Source organism: Dicentrarchus labrax, unplaced genomic scaffold (genome assembly GCF_905237075.1).
Source record: "Dicentrarchus labrax unplaced genomic scaffold, dlabrax2021, whole genome shotgun sequence".
Taxonomy (NCBI): Eukaryota; Metazoa; Chordata; class Actinopteri; family Moronidae; genus Dicentrarchus; species Dicentrarchus labrax.
Genome location: NW_026136712.1, coordinates 16,356,702 through 16,379,905, shown reverse-complemented (window position 1 = coordinate 16,379,905; position 23,204 = coordinate 16,356,702). Strand labels below are relative to the sequence as shown.

The window sequence follows — 23,204 nt, the reverse complement described above, 5'->3', positions numbered from 1 at the left end:
AGGAAATTCTATGTTTCTGATTTTTAAAACATATGCAGTTAAGTAAATCATCATTTTGTAAAAATATTTAGGTTAAATTAAAACTGAGAAAAGTGGGAGAGGCCTGAGATCAATGGATCTCTGCTGCCCTCTATCTCTGAGATGATGTAAATGAAAAGAGACGTCTCACACCAAATTTCAAGTCATCACCTATCTCTGCTAGTTTTCTTTTTAATGGTCTTTTTAAACCATGGTATATTTCAGTCAAATGGTATGACCAAAGAAAAATATCTGTTACATTTAGGCTACACCTCGTGAATGAACGGATGAAATACCTAAACTTTAGCCATTTACCAATTACTTCTTCAACTGGTTAGCCATCTATCCATAACATTAGGATACATGTAATGATGAATATTTGGTTAAAATACCTTAACTCTATTATTTCAAATATGTAGGGGTAGTACCCTCTGACTGTGTGTGAACTATACCATGGCTTTTGGGTGAGCTCACTTTTTCACAGTACGCTGACTCCAAAACAGAGAAAAAAAATTAATAATGGCGATTTGACTGGGACTAGGAATAGTATATTTTCTGATCTGAAGTTAATGATACTGTGCCACACTTCAATGGTTATGGCAAGAATATCATTATCTTTATTAAAGGGAATTAGTGATGAATCACCCTCGTGTACAAATCATCAATGGTAGAACAAGTTTACTCATAATCCATGTTGATGAAGATATAAAGAATAGAAATGCATGGCAAAAATAGCATATTGGCAATACCTTAGAGACCCCCAAAATCGTGTTTTCAGGGGCACTCATGTCTTATTAAGAGTAGCCCAGCTCCTCCTGGCTCCCCTGTAGTTCACACCCTGCCCTCTGAATCCCTAACACAGGCCACAGGGATTACTTTACCTTTAGGCTACTAATTCATGACTCATGATAGAAGCAGTGCTTAAGTTGAGCCCTTTTAACTCCAGTGATGCATTGCATCTTAACTGTATCCACTTCCATGTGGAATCAACTTGGAGAAGCCTTGATGAGAGACAGATTACAGATCTGTTTAATCCATTTCAAAGGATAAAAAAAAGCAATGCTGACATATATAGTGATCGAAACAAAGCTTGCTGAGTCTGTAGAAACTGAGATAGATCGTGCTGAAAGTCAGCTTCTATTGTCCCCTGGATCTTCAGACGCTCTCACAGCTGTGATTCACATGACTGTTGACATGAGAGCAGGGGCGAGGTGTCCTGTTACTGTTTCCCGTGTCCCATCACTCAGGGCCTAAAGTCTGTTTGGACATGCCCTTTCCAGCACCTCTCAGCCCCGCAACGCCTTCTACCTGCCTTCAAAAGAACCACTCTTCCTTCAAGTCTCACACTTCAAGGGACCTGTGGAAGGATGCAGCAATCTGCTTCGAGGTTGTCAGTGTGCATATGTATTAAATTTCTGAGAATGCATGCCTTCTACACTGAATCAAAAGCATTTCAGGCCCGGCAGAAGTTCTGCTAACAGAACGCCTTTTGAGGAGTATAAGTTTCAAGTCAGGAGAACTTCTGCACTATTCCAATGTGTCTATTAAAGGAACTGAATTACAATGATCAGTGTTCAGACTTTAACATTTACTTTCTCATCTGTCACTAAACTACTCCTGGCAACATATTCATGATGTAGGATGATGCAACTTGAGGTAACCCGGCAACTGTGACCCAGTGTGAAGCCAGGGCAGGTAGCATTCTCTAGAGGAGGCCACGTCAAAGCATGTTTCAGCGCAAACTCGCCTGCTGTGAAATTGATAAGCTCTTCACAACACAGCACAGATCTCTCAGCCATTAGAGACCCTCTTATTTTATTTTTCACACATTGAAATTCATCATTGAGCCAGTCTGACCTCTGACAGACTGCAAGGTCAAAATACTAAAACTTGACTTGACTAGATTTATAAAACAGTTCTTTAGTCAGGTGGCGCATATATGCAGCGGGTATCTGTACTTATCCCACTTTAGCCAAGGTAAGAAATAAAAGGCTCCTTATAGACATGAATAAAAGTATTTTAAATTGATTTAGGATCCCTCAATTCAACATCAGCCTGTTTAACAGCTGCCAGAGGAGATATTTAACTATATCTATAACCGATCTTCTCCTGTGTGCACTGAGGTGTGGAATAGCTGAATTGCTATTGAGAGACCCCCTCTCGCCGTTTGCTGTGCAAACATTGATTGAATAAAATCAGAGATGGGCAGTAATCTCTTCCTCTCTTCATACTCTCTGTCTCTTGGCTCACCAGAATGGATAAACCCGGGATTATGCAGAAGCCCTGAGCCCTGACCACTCACTCTGTGTGATAGGATTAAAGCGGAAACTTTTGTACCTGTGAAACCTTATCCGCCCAGGTCCCGCATTACAGAGGCCTGTGAAACAGATACCTCCAGCTGCAGGGCAGGGGGGGCACACACTGAGCCACGTAGAGTCCACTCTAGTGGGGCATAGCGGGTTGGGGGAAGGGGTCTGGTCTCCTTCCACCTTTGAGAATTTCACATTGACAACTGAGAGGTATTGGTAGGTATATATATGTAGGGGGGTAGGGAGTGTCAACAACACTTGTTTTAACACTTTCACATCTTGAATGGCTTCTCACGTATAAATACAACAATCCAGTCTTTTAAATTAAAACTAAATGTAAATAAAAAGCTAGATACACAGATGCCAAGACAATAGATACATTCAGAACAAGCCTCAGAGAAAATATTTGAGTCTATCAACCTGGAAAGTCCACTCATGCCCCAGAGCCTTTTTATTTGATGTCCTTATCACTGCTGAGTGACCTTCTCCCTTTAAGATAGGTGTGTGACTCTCAAGGTGTGTCCCTATTACATTTTCCCATGAGGTAATGCACATTTATGGCACCACTGCCCTGTCTTGACATCATGACTTAAGTAACAGTAAAAGTGACAGTATTGAAATGTCTAATGCTGATTGTTTGATATGTCTTAAATGTTTGTATTTGCTCCTTTCTTTTTCTTTGATATTTTATATTTAATTTCATCTATTTAAGTCGTTGGAGAAGACAACCGCATTTCACTGGACTTTGTACTGGTGTGATTGTGTATATGAAAAGTTTTAAATGTCATTTTTGATTTTAAATTGGAATTTCAGTAAGGGAGAGGGAGGATTCACAGGGAACAGGTATAAGAGAATAACACCAAGTGATGAGAGGTACCTCGCTGTAAGGGGTGAGGTGTTCTCACACTAAACCAGACAGTGATATTGGAAGGTAGGCAGGTTCCCTACTTATCTCCGTCATTAATCTTAATTTGTCAGTGAAGGCTGAGGTGAAGGCGGAGGAAAGGAGAGAGGGAGGAGGAGGAGGAGGGCTAAAAGGTAATTGCACCCCTGCTGCTCCATTATGGTGTCATTCCACTGTTAACAAAAGATAAGATCTTCTCCAAATTACCTGAAGCCAATTCTCCACTTTACCTGGCTGCGACAGAAAGACAGAGAAAAAGAGAAAAGAAAGAGAAAAAGACAGAGAGGTTATCCAGCCTGGTCTCACAACCCAGGATGGAGACAAACTGAACTAATCCATCTGTACAGAATCTTTCTGACCAATCTGTCTGTATGGTAAGAAAATCTACGTCTGATGCTGGAATGGCGGTTTACAGCCAGATTGATGGATGGAGTTGGGGGAGGGGGAGCACTTTCTCTGCCCCATGCCGCTTGACACCATTGTTGATTAATGCACCCCTGATTGGCAGGTGTGATAGATATCAGTGGATGCAACGCAAAGGGACACACATTTAACCTACTGACACAGCACATGATTCAACTGAACTGGCGCCATTTGACCCGGGCGGAAAATCAAACAGTTTAACAGTAACAGGGCAAAATAATAGTAATACTAATTCTGATTTTGTGCATATTAACTAAAATCCTCTCTATTTCAGACAGAGAGAAGATTAAAGATAAATGATTAAGGATATGAAATAAAAATCTAAGGTCTAAATGTTCCTTGTATCTGCAGACATTCTGGTGTTATTAGTGTCATGCTGACATGATATTGAGTCTGCGAATTTTACATATTTGCATATTTGTATACAGAGCTGTCTATGGCCTATTTCTGTCTAGATAGGATGCCTATGAGGACTCATCCTCGCTGATTTTCAAACTGGGGCATGCAGACATCCTCCAGCAGACATAAACAAACTTTAACTTTAGATGTGGTACAGAATTGTTCTTTCTTTCTTTCTTTCTTTCTTTCTTATAATTTATACACATTTATTTTTGCATCCATTGTTGCGGAGAACAATAGCACAACAAGGGAGACACTTTAACACGAGTGAATGGGGCACACAATGATTTATTTTCATGTATAGAGATTACACAGCTCTTCTGGTCTTAGGCTGGGGCAGATCCTGGCAGTGTGCACTACAGGAGGGTGTCTGAACAGCCGAGCTGTCAGCGGTGCACACAGTCATCAGTGGAGCGCCAATGCTAAGAGTTACTGATTTGGTCAGTTCAGTTTATTCGTTGTTAAAGATTCATTTGTACTGAACTCTGAGCATACAAGTCCAAACACGTATTAGACCTCCTGTCTGGGCCCCATTCAGGGATGGTCTTGACCTCCTTGTTGTCCCTAGGTTGTGCACCTTTAGATTGGAGTTGTGTCCGGCACTTGGACCCCAGTACATCTGCTTGCAGCTCTCATTGGTGCTGTTTTAACTGATTATCTTAAATTTTTTTCTATTTCTATCTAAGGATGTCTCATACTCTGAAACACAAAATACATCAGACCTACATCAAAATAAACTTCTCACAGGGTTAGTGAGAGTTCTTACCAGGAGAGTAAGTTACTCTAGCTTTGCACCAGGTGGCAGCATTTAACCACTGAATAAAACAAATCCCTGTCTGAAACTAGTAGAGGGATAGTTGCATTTATGGTAACCTTATAACGGGGGACAATTAAACTATGAGTGTACTTTATGTTGCAAATCAGGGCTTCTATCACACAAGCATTACACACATTCTCTATCTTGTGATATTAAAGAAAACAGTGTTAAATCACACTCCCAGACTGAGTAAAATCAGGTTATATCTCTCAGCAGTTTCCAGGCTCATGATGAGATAAAAGGCTCCTGTGTGAAGGAGGAGCTCAGACTGTCACTGGAGCGGGACACAAATCCATAGATCACAGACACTTGACTGTAACCAAGACACTCAGTCACAGACTGCAAGCTGTTCTCCAATCCATATGGCCATAAAACTACACAGATTCCAGCAGTCTGCACCCATGGACAGCACATATAAATTCTGGTCTGTCTTGTGCAGTATTCCCTTACCCTTGTGTTTGGGAAACAAAAAAACACTTTTCTGGGCAAAAATTTCAGTTGTATTAAGAAAGAATTTTATAAATGGTGTTAATGTCAAGTGTAAAGAGTGTCTCTTCTACCTATTTGTTCCATTCATACTGCATACTGGGTGTTTCCGTGATAAAACGTCATGTCTCATAAAAGCTCTCAACACTGCATGTCATCAGCTCCTGTCAAGTCTCTCAGAACATCTCATCTGACGGCACTGAGTGTCTTTTACAGAAGCCAGATGGGCAGAGGTGCTAGGATAAAGTGCATCAAGTGCCCCCTATTGAGCTTTATGAACGGATTAAAGGATTTGCAAAGCTCTGTCATAGGGCCGTCAATCATTGTCACACCCCCCTGAAATTTACTGCACTGACCGAAGAAAAAAAACCTTGAGGCTGTTGTCATAAAGAGTAGAACTTTATCTGTCAAGTCATTCACTTCAACATCAACACCTTGAGCAATAGGAATAAAAAAAAGAGAGATTGGAACCATGACACAAGACACTACAAATTACCACAGCATCAATACCTGAAGTTTACCTTAAGGAATGTTGTTGCAATTCAATACGTCTACACCTCTGCTCCATTCATCATCAGGTTTTCCACTTCTGAGCTGTGTCGCTTTGGCATTTCAGCCTGGGATGCAAAGTCTTAAAAGCTGCAATCACCTGTCTGCCTTTCTAATAAAACAGAGGTTCTTTGAATAGAGCAGAATTTGATATTGGATTTCTAAATCCTGCATAAGAAACAATACAGCCTCTCTACAGGAGGCAATGTTCAGTGTCATTCACTATTGACATGGAGACACGGTGTCTGCCTGCTGGAGAGATCACAAGTGCTTCAGGCCTGTTTGCATGTGTATGAAACAATTTGTCAGCCTATATAACCGACTGACCCCTCGCTTGCCACAAACCTGACTTTCGTCCATTAAAGGATAATTGTGGTTTATTACAACTTAGGTCTTATTTTATAGTTTTGGTCATCATTTCTAAAAAGAAAACACAAATGGAAAAGAAATTACTTGGTCAGTTCAGTGTTATCATTATTGATTGGAACGATGGGTCAAACAACAAAAATAAGACCCAATTTATACTCAACCGGAATTACACTTTTAAATACTGATTGTAGATGTATATTATTATTGATGTTTATGTCAGCTCAACAAGAAATTGCAGCACCGAAATTCTCACAAAAATATTTGAACTAGATGTGCTATTGTCCGATGGCTGCAGACATAGTTAGACTGCCACAAAAAAGAAGATACAAAAAGTGGAAATGGTGGAGATAACGCTCCCAGACCTGTCTTCACCCTCTGCGTCAACTCATCACCTCCTGGTCGGGTGTCAACGAAGGGAGGAAGAGCAGAGAGGGGTGAGGTGGGAAGGAAGAAGAAGGAGAAGGGGAGCGGCTGGCAGGAGATGGATGGGGGGGGTCGGGGATGGGATCACCTTGCCAAATCCGCTGTGAAGGCCTCAGCTCGGTGCACTTAGCGTAGCGGCCGGAGCCAACACGTAGCAGGGTGTAGGTCTCCCTGAGGCGACACTCAGGCCCCGGCCTCCCTGCCATTGTCATCTGTCCGTCTCTCAGCCTCTCCATCCAGCAATCTGCCTGGAGGAAACTTACTTCCTCCCTTCACATTCTTCCTCCCTCCATTACCCCCAGGAGGAGCAGGGGAAGTTGTGTCGGAGGGGACTCCCAGGCAGGGTCAGGGGAGTATCGATGTCAGAGCCTAAATGTTGGGGTCTTGCCACTAATTAGATCATCCATAAGGCACTGTAAGATATAAAGAAGAGAAACCAGCTTGCATATATGCGTTGAATTAACTTTGGACAGAGGATGTGTATTGTTTGAGCTGGCGGATCTATGACAGTGATAAGTGATAAGATGCTCACACACCTCACTGAGTGGAATGGCAAATATGTCATCATCCTGAGACAGGGTCTAGTCAGGCCGTTTCGATGAGTGCACCCATGTCAGGGTGATGTATGGACGCAGTAACACAAGCTCTGAGAAGGCATAGGGGGGAATGCTGCGCTGCCAACCAGCCTCTCAGATCCTGAGCAGAAGAATAGGGGCCGCATGTAAACATTTGAGACATGTCACTCATTTCTCCTCTAGTGATTTATAACCAACATGGACTTTCTGCCTGCCTGCCTTCCTGCCTAATATCAGCCACGTGTAAAAAAAATGGACTCAAAGCTCCACCAGATGTCAACATTTATTTGAACTTTAACACAAATGTATAGTTCAGGGAGAAGGAGATATATATCAGATAGTTCAAACCAAAGGTCAGCTACTCTGCCTTTAACACTATGGATTACACCTTCAGTGGTTTGTCTGACAGAACCCTGCCCTTTGGCTGGTTATACATTTTGCGAAGCTCACAGAAAGCCTGTCCCAAAGTCTCTTAATGGAAATGGCTTGGGAACTCATTTGTGAGGAACAGCAAGAAAAACACTAAGTCTTGGAGGAATTTCTTCCCCTGGGGATCCCTAAGTGATGTCCATCTCCCTTCAGTCATTCAGAGAGCTGAAACTGGAGAACATGACTGACACTTTGAGTTCTCTCACTCAGGATCTTTAAAGCAATCTATCTATCTGAATCCAGGAGTGTGTTTGTAGAGTTGGTTTCACAGATTGCAGATAGTTTGATAGTTTAGGCTTTATCAGCCCAGGTTTTTACATATCTATCTCTGAGATTTCTGCCAGTACAACTGGAATTAATTCAATTTATTTTATGGTTCTCAATGCATTAAAAAAATACATTTAATCAATTTCAACAGCAACATTAAGTTCCAGAAAAAATAATCCTTATCTGGTTAATCCACAGACCATGCTGTCAACCGGGACTATTTATTGGGCAGAAAGTAGTTTCAGTGAAAATTGTCTGTGGATTATTTGGAAAGATATGTTGCCTTTTCATTTTTATGAAAGCTCAAATAAAATTCCATTCACCTCAGTTGTATTAGGGTGGCAGAAGAGAGGCATCTCAAAAATTGGGCAAATAAAAGCAAATACTGATACTACTAGAGATGAATGAGATTTTTTTTTTCATTATTTGGTTAGTTGCAATAAGTTGATTGCGATTATATATATTTTATTTTATTAGTTTATTCAAAAGGGGCAGTACTTATTGATCAACAGAAAAGAGTTAGCTTGAACGGCAAATTTACATCTGCTGTCCCTTTTCAGATGTTAAAACAGCATAAGAATAAAATTATATATCGAATACAATTCATATATGCAACATAATGCACAAATTAGTACACATCCTCCAATAAATAATGTTGCAGTATAATGGATGGTAGTTAGCTACAATCCATATTAAATACGGAATAAATACATGCAAAGAATGGAACGGAGAGATCAAGATGGAGTATAATGTCCACTGTTAGTAATTCAATTACCCATATTTATAAAATAATTTTATAAAATTCACTGTTCAATAGCACGTTTTGTAAAATATAGAAAGAAATTTATAAAAAAAAGAAAAAAACTTGGATTTAAATATTTTACTCTATTTTTATTGTATCTTTTGAGTGTACAGGATTTGTGCTGACATGATCAGTGCCACAACCTGTCCAGCAGAGGCCCTCATTTCCTCTCCTGCCTCTAGTCCGAAACCAAAAACCTCTGTCACCATACCAAAGCCACATCAAGACAGAGGATCCTAAGACACAATAAAATCGGAGATGTATGGGAACCATCGAGGTAGAAATGTCTGAAGTGATTTATCCCAGCACGCCTTTCCCAGTTTAGACTCAGACATGCCTACATGTGAAGATTTAAATGTGAGATACAGGTGAGGGGATTTAAAATGACCCTGACAGAGACTATGAAATATGGGAACATAAATGTACATTCTGTCAAATGGGTAAAATATCATATGGGTAACACATACTCTTCTATACAGTGAACCCCTGCCAGCTCCTGGAAGGGTGCCCAAACCTGGATTCTGGGACTGCTCGTTCACTGTACTTTGGCAAAGTTGTTAATTTTACCCCATAAATAAATTTGCGGTTCATTGCCTGGATAACCTGAGCAGTAAAACTATTCAGTAGGTGATTCCAAACATTATTCCTTGTGCTTTTCGAATGCTTTCTAATCCTTTAAGTGTGACACAAACACTTAACAAAGGAATGCTTCTTCCCTGTGCTTAAGCACAACCTGCTGAGAGGAGAGTTCTACTTGCCATAAGATGTCAAAATAATCAGCTCAGAGTGTTCAGGAGCTGGCACGGCCTCAAAGGGCTGGCCATTATGTATGACAAAGCCAGAGTCTGCAACCAGGACACAGTGGAAAACAACGCCATGTCTGAGTGCAGTGGACCAACAGTGACAAAACAAACACCCAGCGATGTACAGTAGCGTATGGTTAGTGTACTCTAACCTGTTGTTGGCAGTTTTCACTAGTCCAAATATCACAAAAAGTCATTTTTATAAATCAGAATTTGATGTCCTTTATTGCCAACAAAATCTGCAATCAATTATCATGTGTGTTTACTAAGACTTCATAAAGACATCAAGACAGCTGTAAAAGGAAAGTCCCAGCTAAAGAAAAGATGGGTTCATTCTCCTCTTCATCTACGCTGACTCCATTATTACGGCATATGGAGTTAACACAGGCTATGTAAAATTGATGATGGCTGAAATATTAAATAAACAAGGATATAATCTGACAACGTTATTAGAAATATTTTGAGAATCGATTGATTGTTTCAATCATTTTTAAACCTTAATTCCAGTCTGTAATTGTGAGGATTTGCTTCTTTTCATTGTTCTATTTTGATAGTAAAGTGAATATCAGTGTTGTTTGGACAAAACAAGACAATTGATATTATTGCTCTCTCCAAGCATTTTATAGACCAAATGATTAATTGATTTATAGAGAAATTAACAGTTACTGCTGCCCTAATTATGTATGTATGTATGTATGTATGTATGTATGTATGTATGTATTATGTATTTATGTATATATATGTATATGTTGTGTTTGATAAAGGCAAGAGAAATGGCTGTTCATTGAGAGTGACTTCAATTTTCCCTTTCTCTTTTTTAAAATAAGTGTCACGTTTTCCCTATTTGGCATCTATGTGTATGAGTTATATGCCAAAACTCCATAATCTAAAATGTCTACAATTAATAAGAGGTGGTGAATCTATGAAATTAGATTTATAAATTCGTAATCCCTGAGATGACTAAGATAAATAAATACATCCTGCGAGTCAATAGCAGGATTTACACATTTCAGACAGTACGGCAAAGTTGACCATTAACCAGGAAGATGATTACTATTTAAAACTTTTGATCCATCCCACATGTGGATCTCCGGCGCTGTTGACTGTAAATAAAAGTCCAACCTGACCTGCAGGTGCTCTTCTCTCCAACGGTCGATGAGGAAAAGTGAGACAAGAACAATCTGAAAGACAGTGAAAGATTTGGGAAATGATCAGTCAATGCAGTGTGTAAGTGTGTAAAGCCAGTGCCAACACTTTATCGTCAGGATCCTCTCTCCCACTTACACCAGGCATTTATTTCCTCATTCATATCAGCTTTTTAAACAGCCTTCCTCTTTAGAATCAGTGAGTAGATTGGGCTTTGTTGGAAAATCTTCGGTTATATGATATGGACTTTGGCAGAGTGGTCTAATGAAGGATGCATTGTCTGTGAGAGCAGGCTTTTTTTTCTGTCTTACAAAAATGCTGACAGCTTCTCCCAGCTCTGGCATGAGCTTGGCTTTTAATCAGAAAAAACACTGTATACCTGATCAGTTCGTTCACACCAGAGTCAGAGCAGCTATGCGATGTTACAACAAGGCCATTATCTCAGAAACACATATTTCTAACATAAGATGGCTTTGTTTCTTGATATTTTATTGATTTATGACAAACTCTTCACATGCAAAAATAAAACCATGGGACACACTTATGGGGCTTCCATGCATCTGCAGTTAAAAACACATTTGATTATTGCATCCGTGAGTAGCATGATTCATCTGAAGATAATTTTAAAACAGTTGCTTGTCTCTGAGGTCTGTCCATGCACTTTAGCAGGTGGCTCTTTTCATTAAACCTAAACGCCTGATGATTGTGCTCTTCATTAAAGGCTGCCTAGTAATATGGGCCTGAGATGATTGCCCCTGTGGTGGTTAAATATAGTGGTTGGACAAGGCCTCTGCCGCCGGGTAATGAGAAAAGTCAATAGAGCTGGGGCTATTACGCTGTCAGCGCTCATACCATTACACACCATTAAAAACAGCACAACTCTGTGATTCATCCTCATTATATTTATTGGATAGATGGTCTCATCTAATTGTAGAAGCAGTTCCTGCATAGTTCAGCGTGTGTCATCATTTCTGTAGCCACTCTAGAGGCACTCTCCTTTATTGAATGATAAATACAGGATATACTTAATAAGGGATTGATGAATCCAGTATATTTGAAAAAAATATTTAAAAAAAGTATTTGAAAGAAAGTATTTAAACTTTCTTATAAGTAAAGGTATTGATGGGGGTGATGAAATCTTCAATATTTATTTTGTTAATTCAGAGAGAGAGAAGCGCTAAACTCTGTAAACTCAGTCATTAGTGTGTGACCCATACAAGCTCCCAGTGTTGACATGTACGCAGAGGGCAGTGTGCCTGGCTTATTTAACAGAATGGAAATTAAACACTTGTCACTCCCCCTTCATCAAATTCTTTCTGCGGTGCTATGGGTCCTCCTTCTGGCACTGTTGAATGCTAACTGCAATAAGCCAACAGCTTCTCAGGACAGGTTTGAGAAGAAAAGGGGATTCACGCCCAGACATCAGACCTGAGATAGACCTAAACAAGGCCTCTGTTTGTATGCTCATTTGTGAAGGTCATTAATGTCTAATCATATTCAAATGGCTCTAGAGGAGGCATCTGAGCAACCCACCAGTATGCAGATAAGGGTCAGGGGGGCTTGCCCTCCAGGACTTGTCCCAAGGCGGCTCTCCCCTCCTGGTTTAAATCCCCTGTGGGCCTGTGGACATGTCATGGCCCATCACCCTGCAGACAGACAGGTCCCTGACTGGGGTCGTCCACTAGACTGGCAGACTAGCTTGATAGCTACTGTTCACCCCCCCCCATTGTGATTTAACTGCTGGTCACAAGCGCCATTAGCATAATGATAAAAGATAGTGACACCTCCCTTTGAATTCTACCAGGTAGCCTGAAAGCTGAGTGTAATGAAAGGGATAATTACACAATTTATATAGGGAGGGGCACTGACAGTTGCACAAAGCTATCTGGCCATGGCCTGACCCACCTAATTAAGACGGTGTCCCATCAATCTTGATGTCCCTGTCAGTGAGTTGGTCCCTGGCAGTTTAAAGTAAATAGAAAAGTGTGTCTCTCAACAATTCTTTAACAGCCGATTTAGGCTCTTAGAGTGGATGAATTTAGAAAGGTTTTATAGAAAAAGGCGCAGGATGCTTTTCCGTAAACCTTAAGAAAACTTCACACTCTACAGACCTTTAATTGTTTTTAGATATTCACCACTTTCTTGTCGTAATGACAAGGATTTAAAAAGCCGCTTCATGCTGAGAACAGTAGGGGTTAGAAAAACAAGGCTCTTTAAATCACGGCCTGGTTTGCAACAGAAGACGGCTCAGAGGGGCAATGTAAGATATATGAGAAAACTACCAAGCTCTACATTGATTTTTTCATATATTTTACCTAAACTAACACCAGATTAAGTATTATCTTCCCATGCAATAGCTAAAATAAGCAGGCCACATGAGTATTAGGAAGTACACTCTTGACTCTAATTGCAAATGATGCTAAATGTTTTATACTGGTTAAGGAGAACATATGCTGTCCTCCTTCAGTGTGCCTGTCTACTTTGTTTCTCCTTTAAATTAGTGAAGTGAACACACAGGGGCACAAGAGTGACCCAGTGATTCACACAGTAATCAGCACAGCATCTCTATTTCACATCCTAAACACGGTGCTTCCCTCTCTCCGTTTTAATTATGCCTCTGTATGCCTCAGATTATCCGAGGCTTGTAAAAACCCATTTTCCCTCGTAGTGAATTAAAAAAGGCCTCTTTGTCAAGTGGGGGCATGTCAACACACTTCTGTGGATGACGTCGCCCTCTCACTGGTGCTGTCAGCATCCGTGTGGAGTGGATTCACGCGCACATTTGAAAACATGCATGGCTGCACGTGTGCGCGTACATCCTGGATTATGTCATGGCACTGGAATGCTATCACATGATAAAGGAGAACAGACTGCATTAAATGAGTTAGAGCAACAAAACACATGCTTGTTTTTATCATGAAAAACAGCATGAGTACTGATGTCAGACTGAGCGCAACTCAGAGTGTTAACAGAGGAGCTTTTGCTACAGCAGTCAGCCTGGAAGCCTGTTTCTCCAGACAGGGTGCACGTCTTGTGTTTATGGTTGACACACAAGCTGTTTGGGGTTGATAGACTCCAATACCAGAGTCAACACATAGCACTTGCTGTGCGCTGATGTTTGTTTGAACATTTGTCTGGCAAATAAGCATCTCCTTTCTGTTTCCTGGGTGGCTGCTGCACATGCCAGGCTGATTTTTATGTGCCTGGTCTCTGTATTCCTAAATTAGTACATAATGCACTCCAACATATATTTTCTTAAATTATTTAAAAAGATGCCCAGATGACCAATGCCTGGTCTGTATTTTTATACCCGGCATGTTAATTATTCTAGGCTATAAAGGAATGAAAGATGTGAATGGTAATAATATTAATAGCTGATTGTGGTATAATTACATGCTTAAGGGGGTGATCAGCTTATCATGGTATTACATCTTCTTGATTAAAGCACTTTAAAAGCTGCCTTTCTTTCCCTCCTCTTTAAGATGATAGCAACTGGCTCAGAAGTGAGCATGGGCCTTGAAGTGCAGGCTGGGATTAGTGGCAAACACAAAAGGAGCATTTGGAGGGGGTATGCCTGTCCCTTTTGAAGGGCTATCATTTAGAGCCTTCAGCCACAGATCATCTGCAGCTTACATGGGGAAAACTTGGTTAAATGTTGATCAGGCCCATTATTTGACTCTCTGTGAGGGGTGCGTTTGATGGTTTAGGCCAGGGAGGGCTCCAGAGATCTCTGAGGCTCAGTCTGTCTCCCCGCTCCTGTCTCTCTATTGGTATGCATCCCTCATAATAGAGGCAGGAGGTAGGGGGTCTCATTAGAGGCCGAGGGGAGTGTTGTTGTGTGAGCCGGGGGGGGGGCAGTGAATGAATTCCTCGGGGCAGATGCACCAGCATCATACAGGACTGAAGCTGAATAATGCATTATGGGAGCCGGTCATAAAACACACATAAGATCAATTCCTTTTTGCTTCTACAACTCTGTATCTCTTTCGGGATGAAGTGCATTAAGTTGTGGCTGAAAGTTCAAAAGTGCTCCAGGTGGGCTGCATCTGATGTAACACTCACACTGAGAGATAGCTTTCTTTAGAACTGCTGACAATGACTGACAAGTGGTACAGAGGTAGCTATTTTGAGAATCCCCTGAGTACCGAATGATCTCCCCACTTCCGTCTTGCCACCAAAAGCCTATGTCTGCAGCGGCTAAAATGGATTCCCTCTGGGTACCTACTTCCTCTGTCATCTGTCACCGCTTCCTGTCCGTGAAGAGCAGGTAATGACAGCATGCAGGTGTTACTAGCCGGGTGGTATCACTGCAAGGCATCAGCAGCACAAAACATGCTATTGTCCACTGAAACGTTTGCTTCAGTTGGTTTACTTTCAACATTGAGGATTTAAAAAAATAAATGTATTTTTATTTTTATTCTAACAGTATGTCTCCGACTTATTCACACACTGCAGCAAGCACCATAGTGAGCTGTAGTGTGTGTCAACAGGTCAAATGCACCATTATCATGTGCAAGACTTAAAGTGGTCCCTGAACCGAGCTAAAATGATTACATATTGGCCGTTACTCAGATATTTGTTCTGCTGCACTGCACGTAGAAATTGATGTTCCATGAACCCTGGATATTGTTCTCATAAGGTCACGGTTTGGAATTTCATGTAAGTGATGAATGGCTGCAGATTTATTGAGGAGCTCATGAGTAGCTTTTCACTGAGATTGAGATTATCAGAGAATATAGCATTATTCACTTATTAAAGAATTTGGAACAAGTTGTGTATGTATTTTCTTTACATATTTGATTTTTTTTCATCACAGAGCCTTCAAGTGAGTCAGAATGACCCATAACGTGTTTGAAATATCAGTCTGGTTGATGTGAACTTTCTTTTCTGGCCTCTCAGCAGTGTGTAAAACCACTGCCATGGTTTGTTATGACAAAGGTCACGGATAACGGATGATGTGCCTACAGTTCCCTAATGTGAGAACAAAGACTTTGTCAAAATATATTCCAGCAATAGAGTGAGCGAGGGATAAGTTACATTGTTTTGGGGATAGGTTTTCCAGACAGAGCGATGTGAAGACAGGCCCTAGCTGTGGATTTACTGGGACTTGTTCTAGTCCGTTAATCCTTGTATCTCTTTGACTCTTTCAGCAGGTTCCTCTGCTGGCAAGCCTTATGGGCTCTGAAGTGGCTGCCCTTCCTGTGCTCACCAATAATTCTAGATCCTGGTACCCAAACCAGCTTGTTTCCACTGCTAGAACGAAGGGAAGCAGTTGAGGAAGACATGATAAAAGAAAAGGATATATGGTGGGGAACTTAATTTAATCAAGAAAGATCTAAGTATTTTTAGTTATTTTAACATTTAGTTTTGATTATTTTAGGCATACATACAGTACCCAGATTTGAATCTTTATCTGAATTAAATTAATCTAAAACAGAAATAAAAGAAAAGAAAAAGAGCAAAGCCAAGTGTAGAGTATGACAAGTGGTGTAGTAAAAGATGTCTTCACATTTTTCACATGCTCTCAACAACTGAGCAGTTTGTTCTGTATAAAATAATCCATATGGCTGCTCGTCAGAGCAGGGATCCCATGCCGTTACCGGCCCATACATTAGGCTTTTATGGGCCTCGGATGGGGCATGATGAAACCGAATCAGGTCATGGCAATTGATAGATATTCTCCTCAGCTATCGTTTGCACACACAATCCTTTTAAAGTGCAGTGCAGAGAGGTCCCCCACCCCTCCTTACAGCCGTATAGTGACTTCCCCAGAAGCTGTCATCATATTGTTCTCTTAAATATTTAACTTCCTCAAGAGATTGAGCTGTAATATAAGAAATTATCCCTATAATGCCCACTGACTGTTACAAACAGATGTGAAATTTCAGGGTAGACCCAGACTGTAATCAGCCCCCCTATGGCCAAGCTATCATGTTCTTCACTGGGGTCAGACGCACAGTCTCCCTTTTCATATTACTCAGATTTGTCTGTAAGGTAGTGTTATATGGGCTGTGGAGAATTATTAGGCTCTGCACAAATCTCTTTATTTGAAATCCTGAATGCTTTACTAACAAATTGCCTTACAACACATCTTAAAGTCACTCTACATAATCAGAAGTCTACGGCACATGGCATGGTAAAAACCTGCACACTACGTGTTTTGGTTGGTTTTGGTTTTGGAGTGAAGGAGGGTTGCAAGTCTTGTTCTAGTTGCTCATTTATCAGTTGAGGAGATCTTGCTTAACGGCTAATGGGAGTTAAGTTTCTCACTTTGCTGGGTGCAACTTTATCTAGCAGTGATTCATCACTCCAGCTCATGTCACTCACTGGCTGACGTGGATAAGGCTCCAGGTTATAAGCTGCAGACGACTCCTCTTCATGTCTTTCCAGTTGTGATGTCTAAATAGTGATCATTAAAAATATACCTTAATCCAAACAGAGCAACAGTTCTATTTGGATATCTGTTTATTTCATCTCCCTGTAACTTCACTGCAGGGGAAGCATATGATGCACTTTTCAGGAAATACCCATCCCTGCTCTCCATAGTTGGAACCGGATGACTTGCTGATGTATCTAGTCCCGTAAAGAGAAAGAGGATTAAAATAATCCAGTTCTGGAACAGTTCCTTCAATTATGAGGCAACCTTGCCTTGGAGGGGTGACCCTTTGAGCCTGAAACCCATCATTATAGGTTTAGCCCATTAGGCATGTGTGGGGACCGGTGGCCACCCTTATGTTGAGGTATTCTACTGGGCCTTGGCCTTCAGCCCTGGAGCCAGGGGCCCTGGAGCAGGTAGAGCAGAGACATGGTGGCCTGACTGATATTCATGTGAGCTGGGCAAATGTGCCCTTCAGGCACAGGGCACTGGAGCGTGACATTTCTGAGAACTGAGAGAGCTCAAGCAAACTTGGAAAGCAAGTGTTGTTTGCTTTGCATGCAGGTTTGGGGTTGTGTCTTGATATCAGAGGTGAAGGAAGTATTGAGAACTTTTACTTGAGTAAAAATAGCAGTTTAGAAAAACTCTTTTACAAGTAAAAGCACTGCATTCAGAATTTTACAGAAAGTAAAAGTACAAAAGTATTTGCATCAAAATATACTCCCCCTCCAATAGAGAATATAGATTCCCTCCAGACATGTGTTATGACATATACGAATGGTATATGTTTAGAACAATAATGTGTGTCTGGTATGGGTTTTTTTTCTGCAAAAAAAGTATAATTTCCACATTAAAATCCTTAAAAAGGCTTTTTCTGCCTCATTAAAACTTCCAGAATCTGTGAATATATACATTTTGTTCATTTCCAAACTGTCATTTTCAGTGTATGTGCGCTGGTAGCTCCAAGTTTCTCTATCACATATTGAAAATTGGATGACTGTACTATCGATGTCACATGCTTGAAGGCCCACCCCTTAAAATCTGATTTTCAATGAGCACAGAGAAACTTTCTACTTTCGGCAGACAAATGTGAAAACTAAGTGTCAAACTCATCCAACAGTAGGAACAAGAAGATATTTCTGAGTACAAAGGTGAAAATATTCATTATGCAGAATGGAACATTGCAGAACATTATGTATTATGTATTATATTATAATACCATCCACTTATCATCCCAAAAAAACTCAAAACTGTCCTTAAGCAGAGCACTTATCTAAATTCCACAACTTGCTCATATAAAATATACTTTTCATGTAACACTGATTTAATAAAATAGTTAAGAGTGAATTGAGGGATCAAGAAATGACAGCACTAAAAGGCTTCTGATCGTGAAGGACTTTACACTCACTTACATTCACTGGACGTGATGAGGATTTCAACTGAAAAACTTGTTTCTGTGAGAACCTGCTCCTGTATGACAAAAATCCTCTTTGTCTGATCCGTGGCCCTGCTCCACAGATAATGGCGCAAAATGTCGCCTGAGGGAGATAATTTGTTCCCAGATCTTCAGATCGCAATATTTTCATTTGAGCCCAGGAGGGGATCTCTTGAATTGCCAGCTTCCATTGTGTTTCCAACAAGGGGCACAAGAAAAATTAATTGACAAGACGTCAATTAATTTTTCTTTTATTCCAGACCACAGAGCGCCTGAGTGATTTCAATTATCAACTAATTAAGAGGTGTTTCCTTTTATTTACAGGCTTTGATTTCGTGCGTATCCATATTGTTTAAAGAATAAGACAGGACATGGGGTGTTAATTCACTTGAACATTTCCCCTGCCTGGGTTGCTTAATATTTTCTCCCTAATGGTGGGCTTTCTGTTGTGTCCCTTGGGTCACAAGCACAACAAAAGGACATTACATGCCGTTGAACTCTCTTGTTCAGCGGATGCTCTTCCACAGTGGTTCCCAATCAGGCCTAAAAAAACAAAACACACAAAACAAATCCCATTAACAGGATTCACGCATGCAAAACAGACAGTCTTTTGCGTGACAAGGCTTTGGGAATGGATGGAGACAGGTGCAATATTCAGCAAACAGGTTAACATCAAACAGGCGCAGTCTGAGTCAAATGCAGCCCAGACAAAAAGCTGAACTTCTGAACCTCATGGGAGTAAGTTAAAGGTCTGATTGCTTGCTGAAATGGGGCTATTGGAAGTGACAAGCGGAAAATGTCTCTGTCTTACACACTTTACTGCTTACAGCCACTTGACTTCAGATTTCCTGACAGGCTCTAAAGCATTTATACTGGTTTATTTACCACTCTCTTGCAACACCAAAACGTTTGAGAACTCAATATGATTATATGTGAGGCTTTTTTGTGACCAGACTAAGGCTCTGTAAGGAGACAGAGATATTTGAAACAACTGTTTTAACCTGAAACTATACGCAAGTGGGGTTAGGATGACCGTGCTGTGCTGTATCTGAAAACTGTACAGTAACAAACACAGAATGACCTATTTGAGTGTAAGGAGGGAGATCATTCAGTGACAAAAAAAGGGCAAGAATAAAGTTAACAAAACTATTGAAATTGGCTGTTAAAGGAACATAAAAATAATTTCCATCAGGAAAATCAAGAAAAGACATGCATTACTTTCATAACCAAGAGCCAAATAGGAGATAATTAAAAGGATGCCTTATTAAATGTTATAGCAGTATATTACAGTCTCCAAGCGGCCTTGAAAATTTTTTTTTTTCTCCATCATATACTATACAGAAAAAGTAGGAAAGTGACACATAAGAGTTAAAATAAATGACTTTTATTCAAACATCGACTTGAGTTTAAATAAAACACAAAACACAATTCAAATACATGTCATGTATCTTCTTATGAAAATAATTTCTGTACACTTTGTCTTCAGGGACAGGGCCCAACCAAGCAGCAACAATAGCATTTTTTTCCAGTTTTTTAACCAGTGGCCGATTATGAACCATGAGTATTCATTTCTAATACAACGAAATCGTGTTTCCCAGTTAGGAAAGGTTATTATGGAAAAAGAAATACCAATTCAGTTCCAGTGCTAGTTTTACAAGGAGGCCTACTAAACCAGAACATCAGTAATAAGTAATAACAGTAGGCTTATATAAAGAAATGTGAAGGCTAATGAGAGATAAATTACTTTTTTAATCAAGCAAGACAGTCTACACCTCTGTTCCTTCCCGGCTGTATATGAGGTTATTAACACTAAAATGGTTGGAGAGGCTCTGGACTGATGTGTAATAGTTCATTCTGTTGTTGTCAGAGTTCAGAGGAGAGATTAAAGTGGGCGAGTAGGAGCCCAGTCCTGACATGCCCTCTCTGGTCTGAGACAGTCCCCCGAGATGCCCTGAGCCGTAGTCCCGCTCCACGCCCCGGGAGCCCTCGGTGCTGCTACTGCTGCCGCTGCCCGCCAGCAGCGAGTTGACGCTGGACACGAAGCTGCTGAAACACGGGCTGTGCTCCGCGGACGGAGACGGGGACGACTTGGGCTCCGTGGAGGAGGCCGGGGATCCGTGCAGGCTGGGCGGGGAGGAGCTTAGGAGGCTGGCGGTGTCGGAGAGCTTGTGCGCGCCGTCTTCCGACTTAACGGGGAGAGCGTTGCTGTCGGCTCCGTTTATGTCCGCTCTCCTTTTCCTCTTCCGCCTGAAGTTCCCATTGTCGAACATCTTCTCACAGTTGGGGTCCAGCGTCCAGTAGTTTCCTTTACCTGGATGAGAAATAAACAAGGGGTTAAATATGGATGACAAGTTCAAATTTCCCCCTGCACACATTTTAAAATTTCACCTAAGAAATCCAACCAAACTGAGAATGAGCTGGAATGTTTGCGCCTATTTCAGAAGCAGTTAAATTAATTTGAGTAGTTTCATCAAGAGAAAGCTGCACCAATAGCGCACATGTGATTCTGGAAGATTGAATAACACACAGTCAAACAGAAAGGCTCAATAATCACACAGAAATACTTCATTTTGGCACAAGTATGCCAGACTCACCGGGGTCATCCTCGTCCCGGGCCACTTTTTTGAAACAGTCGTTCAGTGACAAGTTGTGGCGGATGGAATTCTGCCATCCAGCTTTGCTCTTCTTGTAGAAAGGGAAGTTGTCAGCTACATACTGATAGATCTGACTGAGAGTCAATTTTTTGTCTTGGGTGTTCTGAATGGCCATCGCTATCAGTGCTGAGTAGGAGTAAGGTGGTCTGACCATCTTGAAGAGTTCCTGCTGGCTGGATATAGACAGCCATCCCAGGTCCGCTCCACCAAACCCGGTGGGAGGCGGCAAGAACTGCCTCTGGTTCGACCCGTATCCGGACTGAATATAGGACGTGCCGTTGTTCCCGGGAAGATAAGGAGAGGAGTTGATGCTGGGTCCGTTCAGCCATAGGTACGGGTTCGTGGACGGTGAGGTGTACTCTCCGAGGCCGTAGCTTGAGGGGTGCGTCGGCGGCCTCTGGGGGTGATGGTGGTGGAGGTTCTGTTGGTACACACCGTAGTTGTCGCAGTACACGGCCATGTCCAGGAGCTCCTGAGCGCTGTGGTGCTGAATAGGGCTGGTCTGCTGGTTAGATGGTTGGTGTCCAAAAGCGTTCATAATCCGCCCTAACCAGATTTCCAAAAACCTAAATCTGTCTGTGTGTCTCCCTCAGGACTGAACTCATCCTCAGAGGGAGGAGTATTTATGCGCAGAGCCCGGAGCCTCTACAGGTAGCCCATTGAAGAAAACTTTTGGAATGGTCACACCCCTCTTTTCTGTCTTGCTGCTGCCCTCTTGCATTGAACTAAATCTCCCTATCAATGAGCACCGAAACTGCCCTGCTAACCGCAACGCTGAGCTTTATGTTATTTTAAGGTATATTGTCATTACGGCGCGTTAGTGACTTATAACTTTTGCTCGTGCGTAATTACGCACAAGAACTTGTGTTGGATGGGGCCATGTCTTTATTGTTAGAACTAGTTTTAAACAAAAACCGCAAAGACAAAGTGAAGTAAAGTGGAGCTATATCATTTGGTTAACTATTTAAGGTCAACAGAATAAATATTTCTCCTGGTTTCCAAATATATTTCGGTGGATTTTGTTGCGTAATCTTGTTGTTAGTGATTAAAACTACAAGGTCTAATTTGTTCCTGAGTTTCTAAGTTACAGTGGCGCTCCCATGGGTGAAAAGCAACTATCTGATTTTCTTTTACAATCTTCCAAGTGTGCTGGCACTAACAGATCAATGACATATAAATGTTCTAAAAAAACATTTCATCAGCGCCACTGATACCTAATAAATAAGGGTTTCTAACAGTTATATAAAAATAGAATGAATTATAATTCACATGTTTTTTGCGCACTGATTGTCAACACGTCTAAACTCGTTGAGCTTTCTGCAGGACAGTGTCAAACCCAAACAACAAGACGACCCGCTTGTGCTTGTAAAAAGCCACCTTCTCTTAAAAGAAATTCGTTTGCAATAAACACTTCACAAGTGCCGCAAGTTTAGTGTCAACAAGTGACTCGTGGAAAAAATACCCCCAGCAGGCTTCCAAAGAAAAAAAAAGCTACTGTAAGTGGCTGCGTAAAACCCGGTATAATGTGTAATGATGTCATTATATTATATTAGCATTTGTGAATGAGAAATAAAAATGTTAAAAATGAACAGCCTTCAACAGGTTGCCTCCTACTTTAACTTTTGAATAAAGTGTTTTGGGGGAGTAAAACCTTAAACTTTTATAATATTCTGATCTTTTAACATTTCATAGTTATTACAAGATGAAAACAATTTATAACTTAGATCTTAAACGTGTTGCTTCAACCTTTGAGTTAATGAAGAATCAGGTCATGTCGATATTTCATTTATTATTTTTATTACTATCAGTATTATATATTAATTATATTGTAAGGATTTAGCACGTGGAAATAAGATTATGCTCCAACAGACTTTACTCTTATTTTGTTCATTTGGTCAAGGGGACAATGCCAACCCCCGGTAGTTTCTAGGGCCGACCTCTTACAGGAAAACGGCCCGAGTTTCGATCAAGAGCAAAGTTGAAAAGACGATAATAGCCCAGCGATACTTCAGTGGCCCTG

The 23,204-nt window shown here is 41.0% G+C and overlaps 1 protein-coding gene across 1 annotated transcript; it reads right to left on the bottom strand.

Annotated features, from left to right (window-relative positions):
- Nucleotides 1–19,898: 19,898 nt before the first annotated feature.
- Nucleotides 19,899–21,808, bottom strand: foxi1 (forkhead box i1). Its single transcript, XM_051418513.1, has 2 exons — nt 21,125–21,808; nt 19,899–20,841 (listed from the first exon to the last, which is right to left on the bottom strand). The coding sequence occupies exons 1-2, from the start codon at nt 21,720–21,722 to the stop codon at nt 20,297–20,299; spliced, it is 1,143 nt and encodes a 380-aa protein (XP_051274473.1). The 5' UTR covers nt 21,723–21,808; the 3' UTR covers nt 19,899–20,296.
- Nucleotides 21,809–23,204: the final 1,396 nt, after the last annotated feature.

Excerpts from the sequence above, each read along its gene's own strand:
- foxi1 (XM_051418513.1), bottom strand. The coding sequence starts at position 21,722 with ATGAACGCTTTTGGACACCAACCATCTAACCAGCAGACCAGCCCTATT. Across the intron at positions 20,842-21,124 it reads CCGGGACGAGGATGACCCCG|GTAAAGGAAACTACTGGACG; the intron begins GTGAGTCTGGCA and ends TTTCTCATCCAG.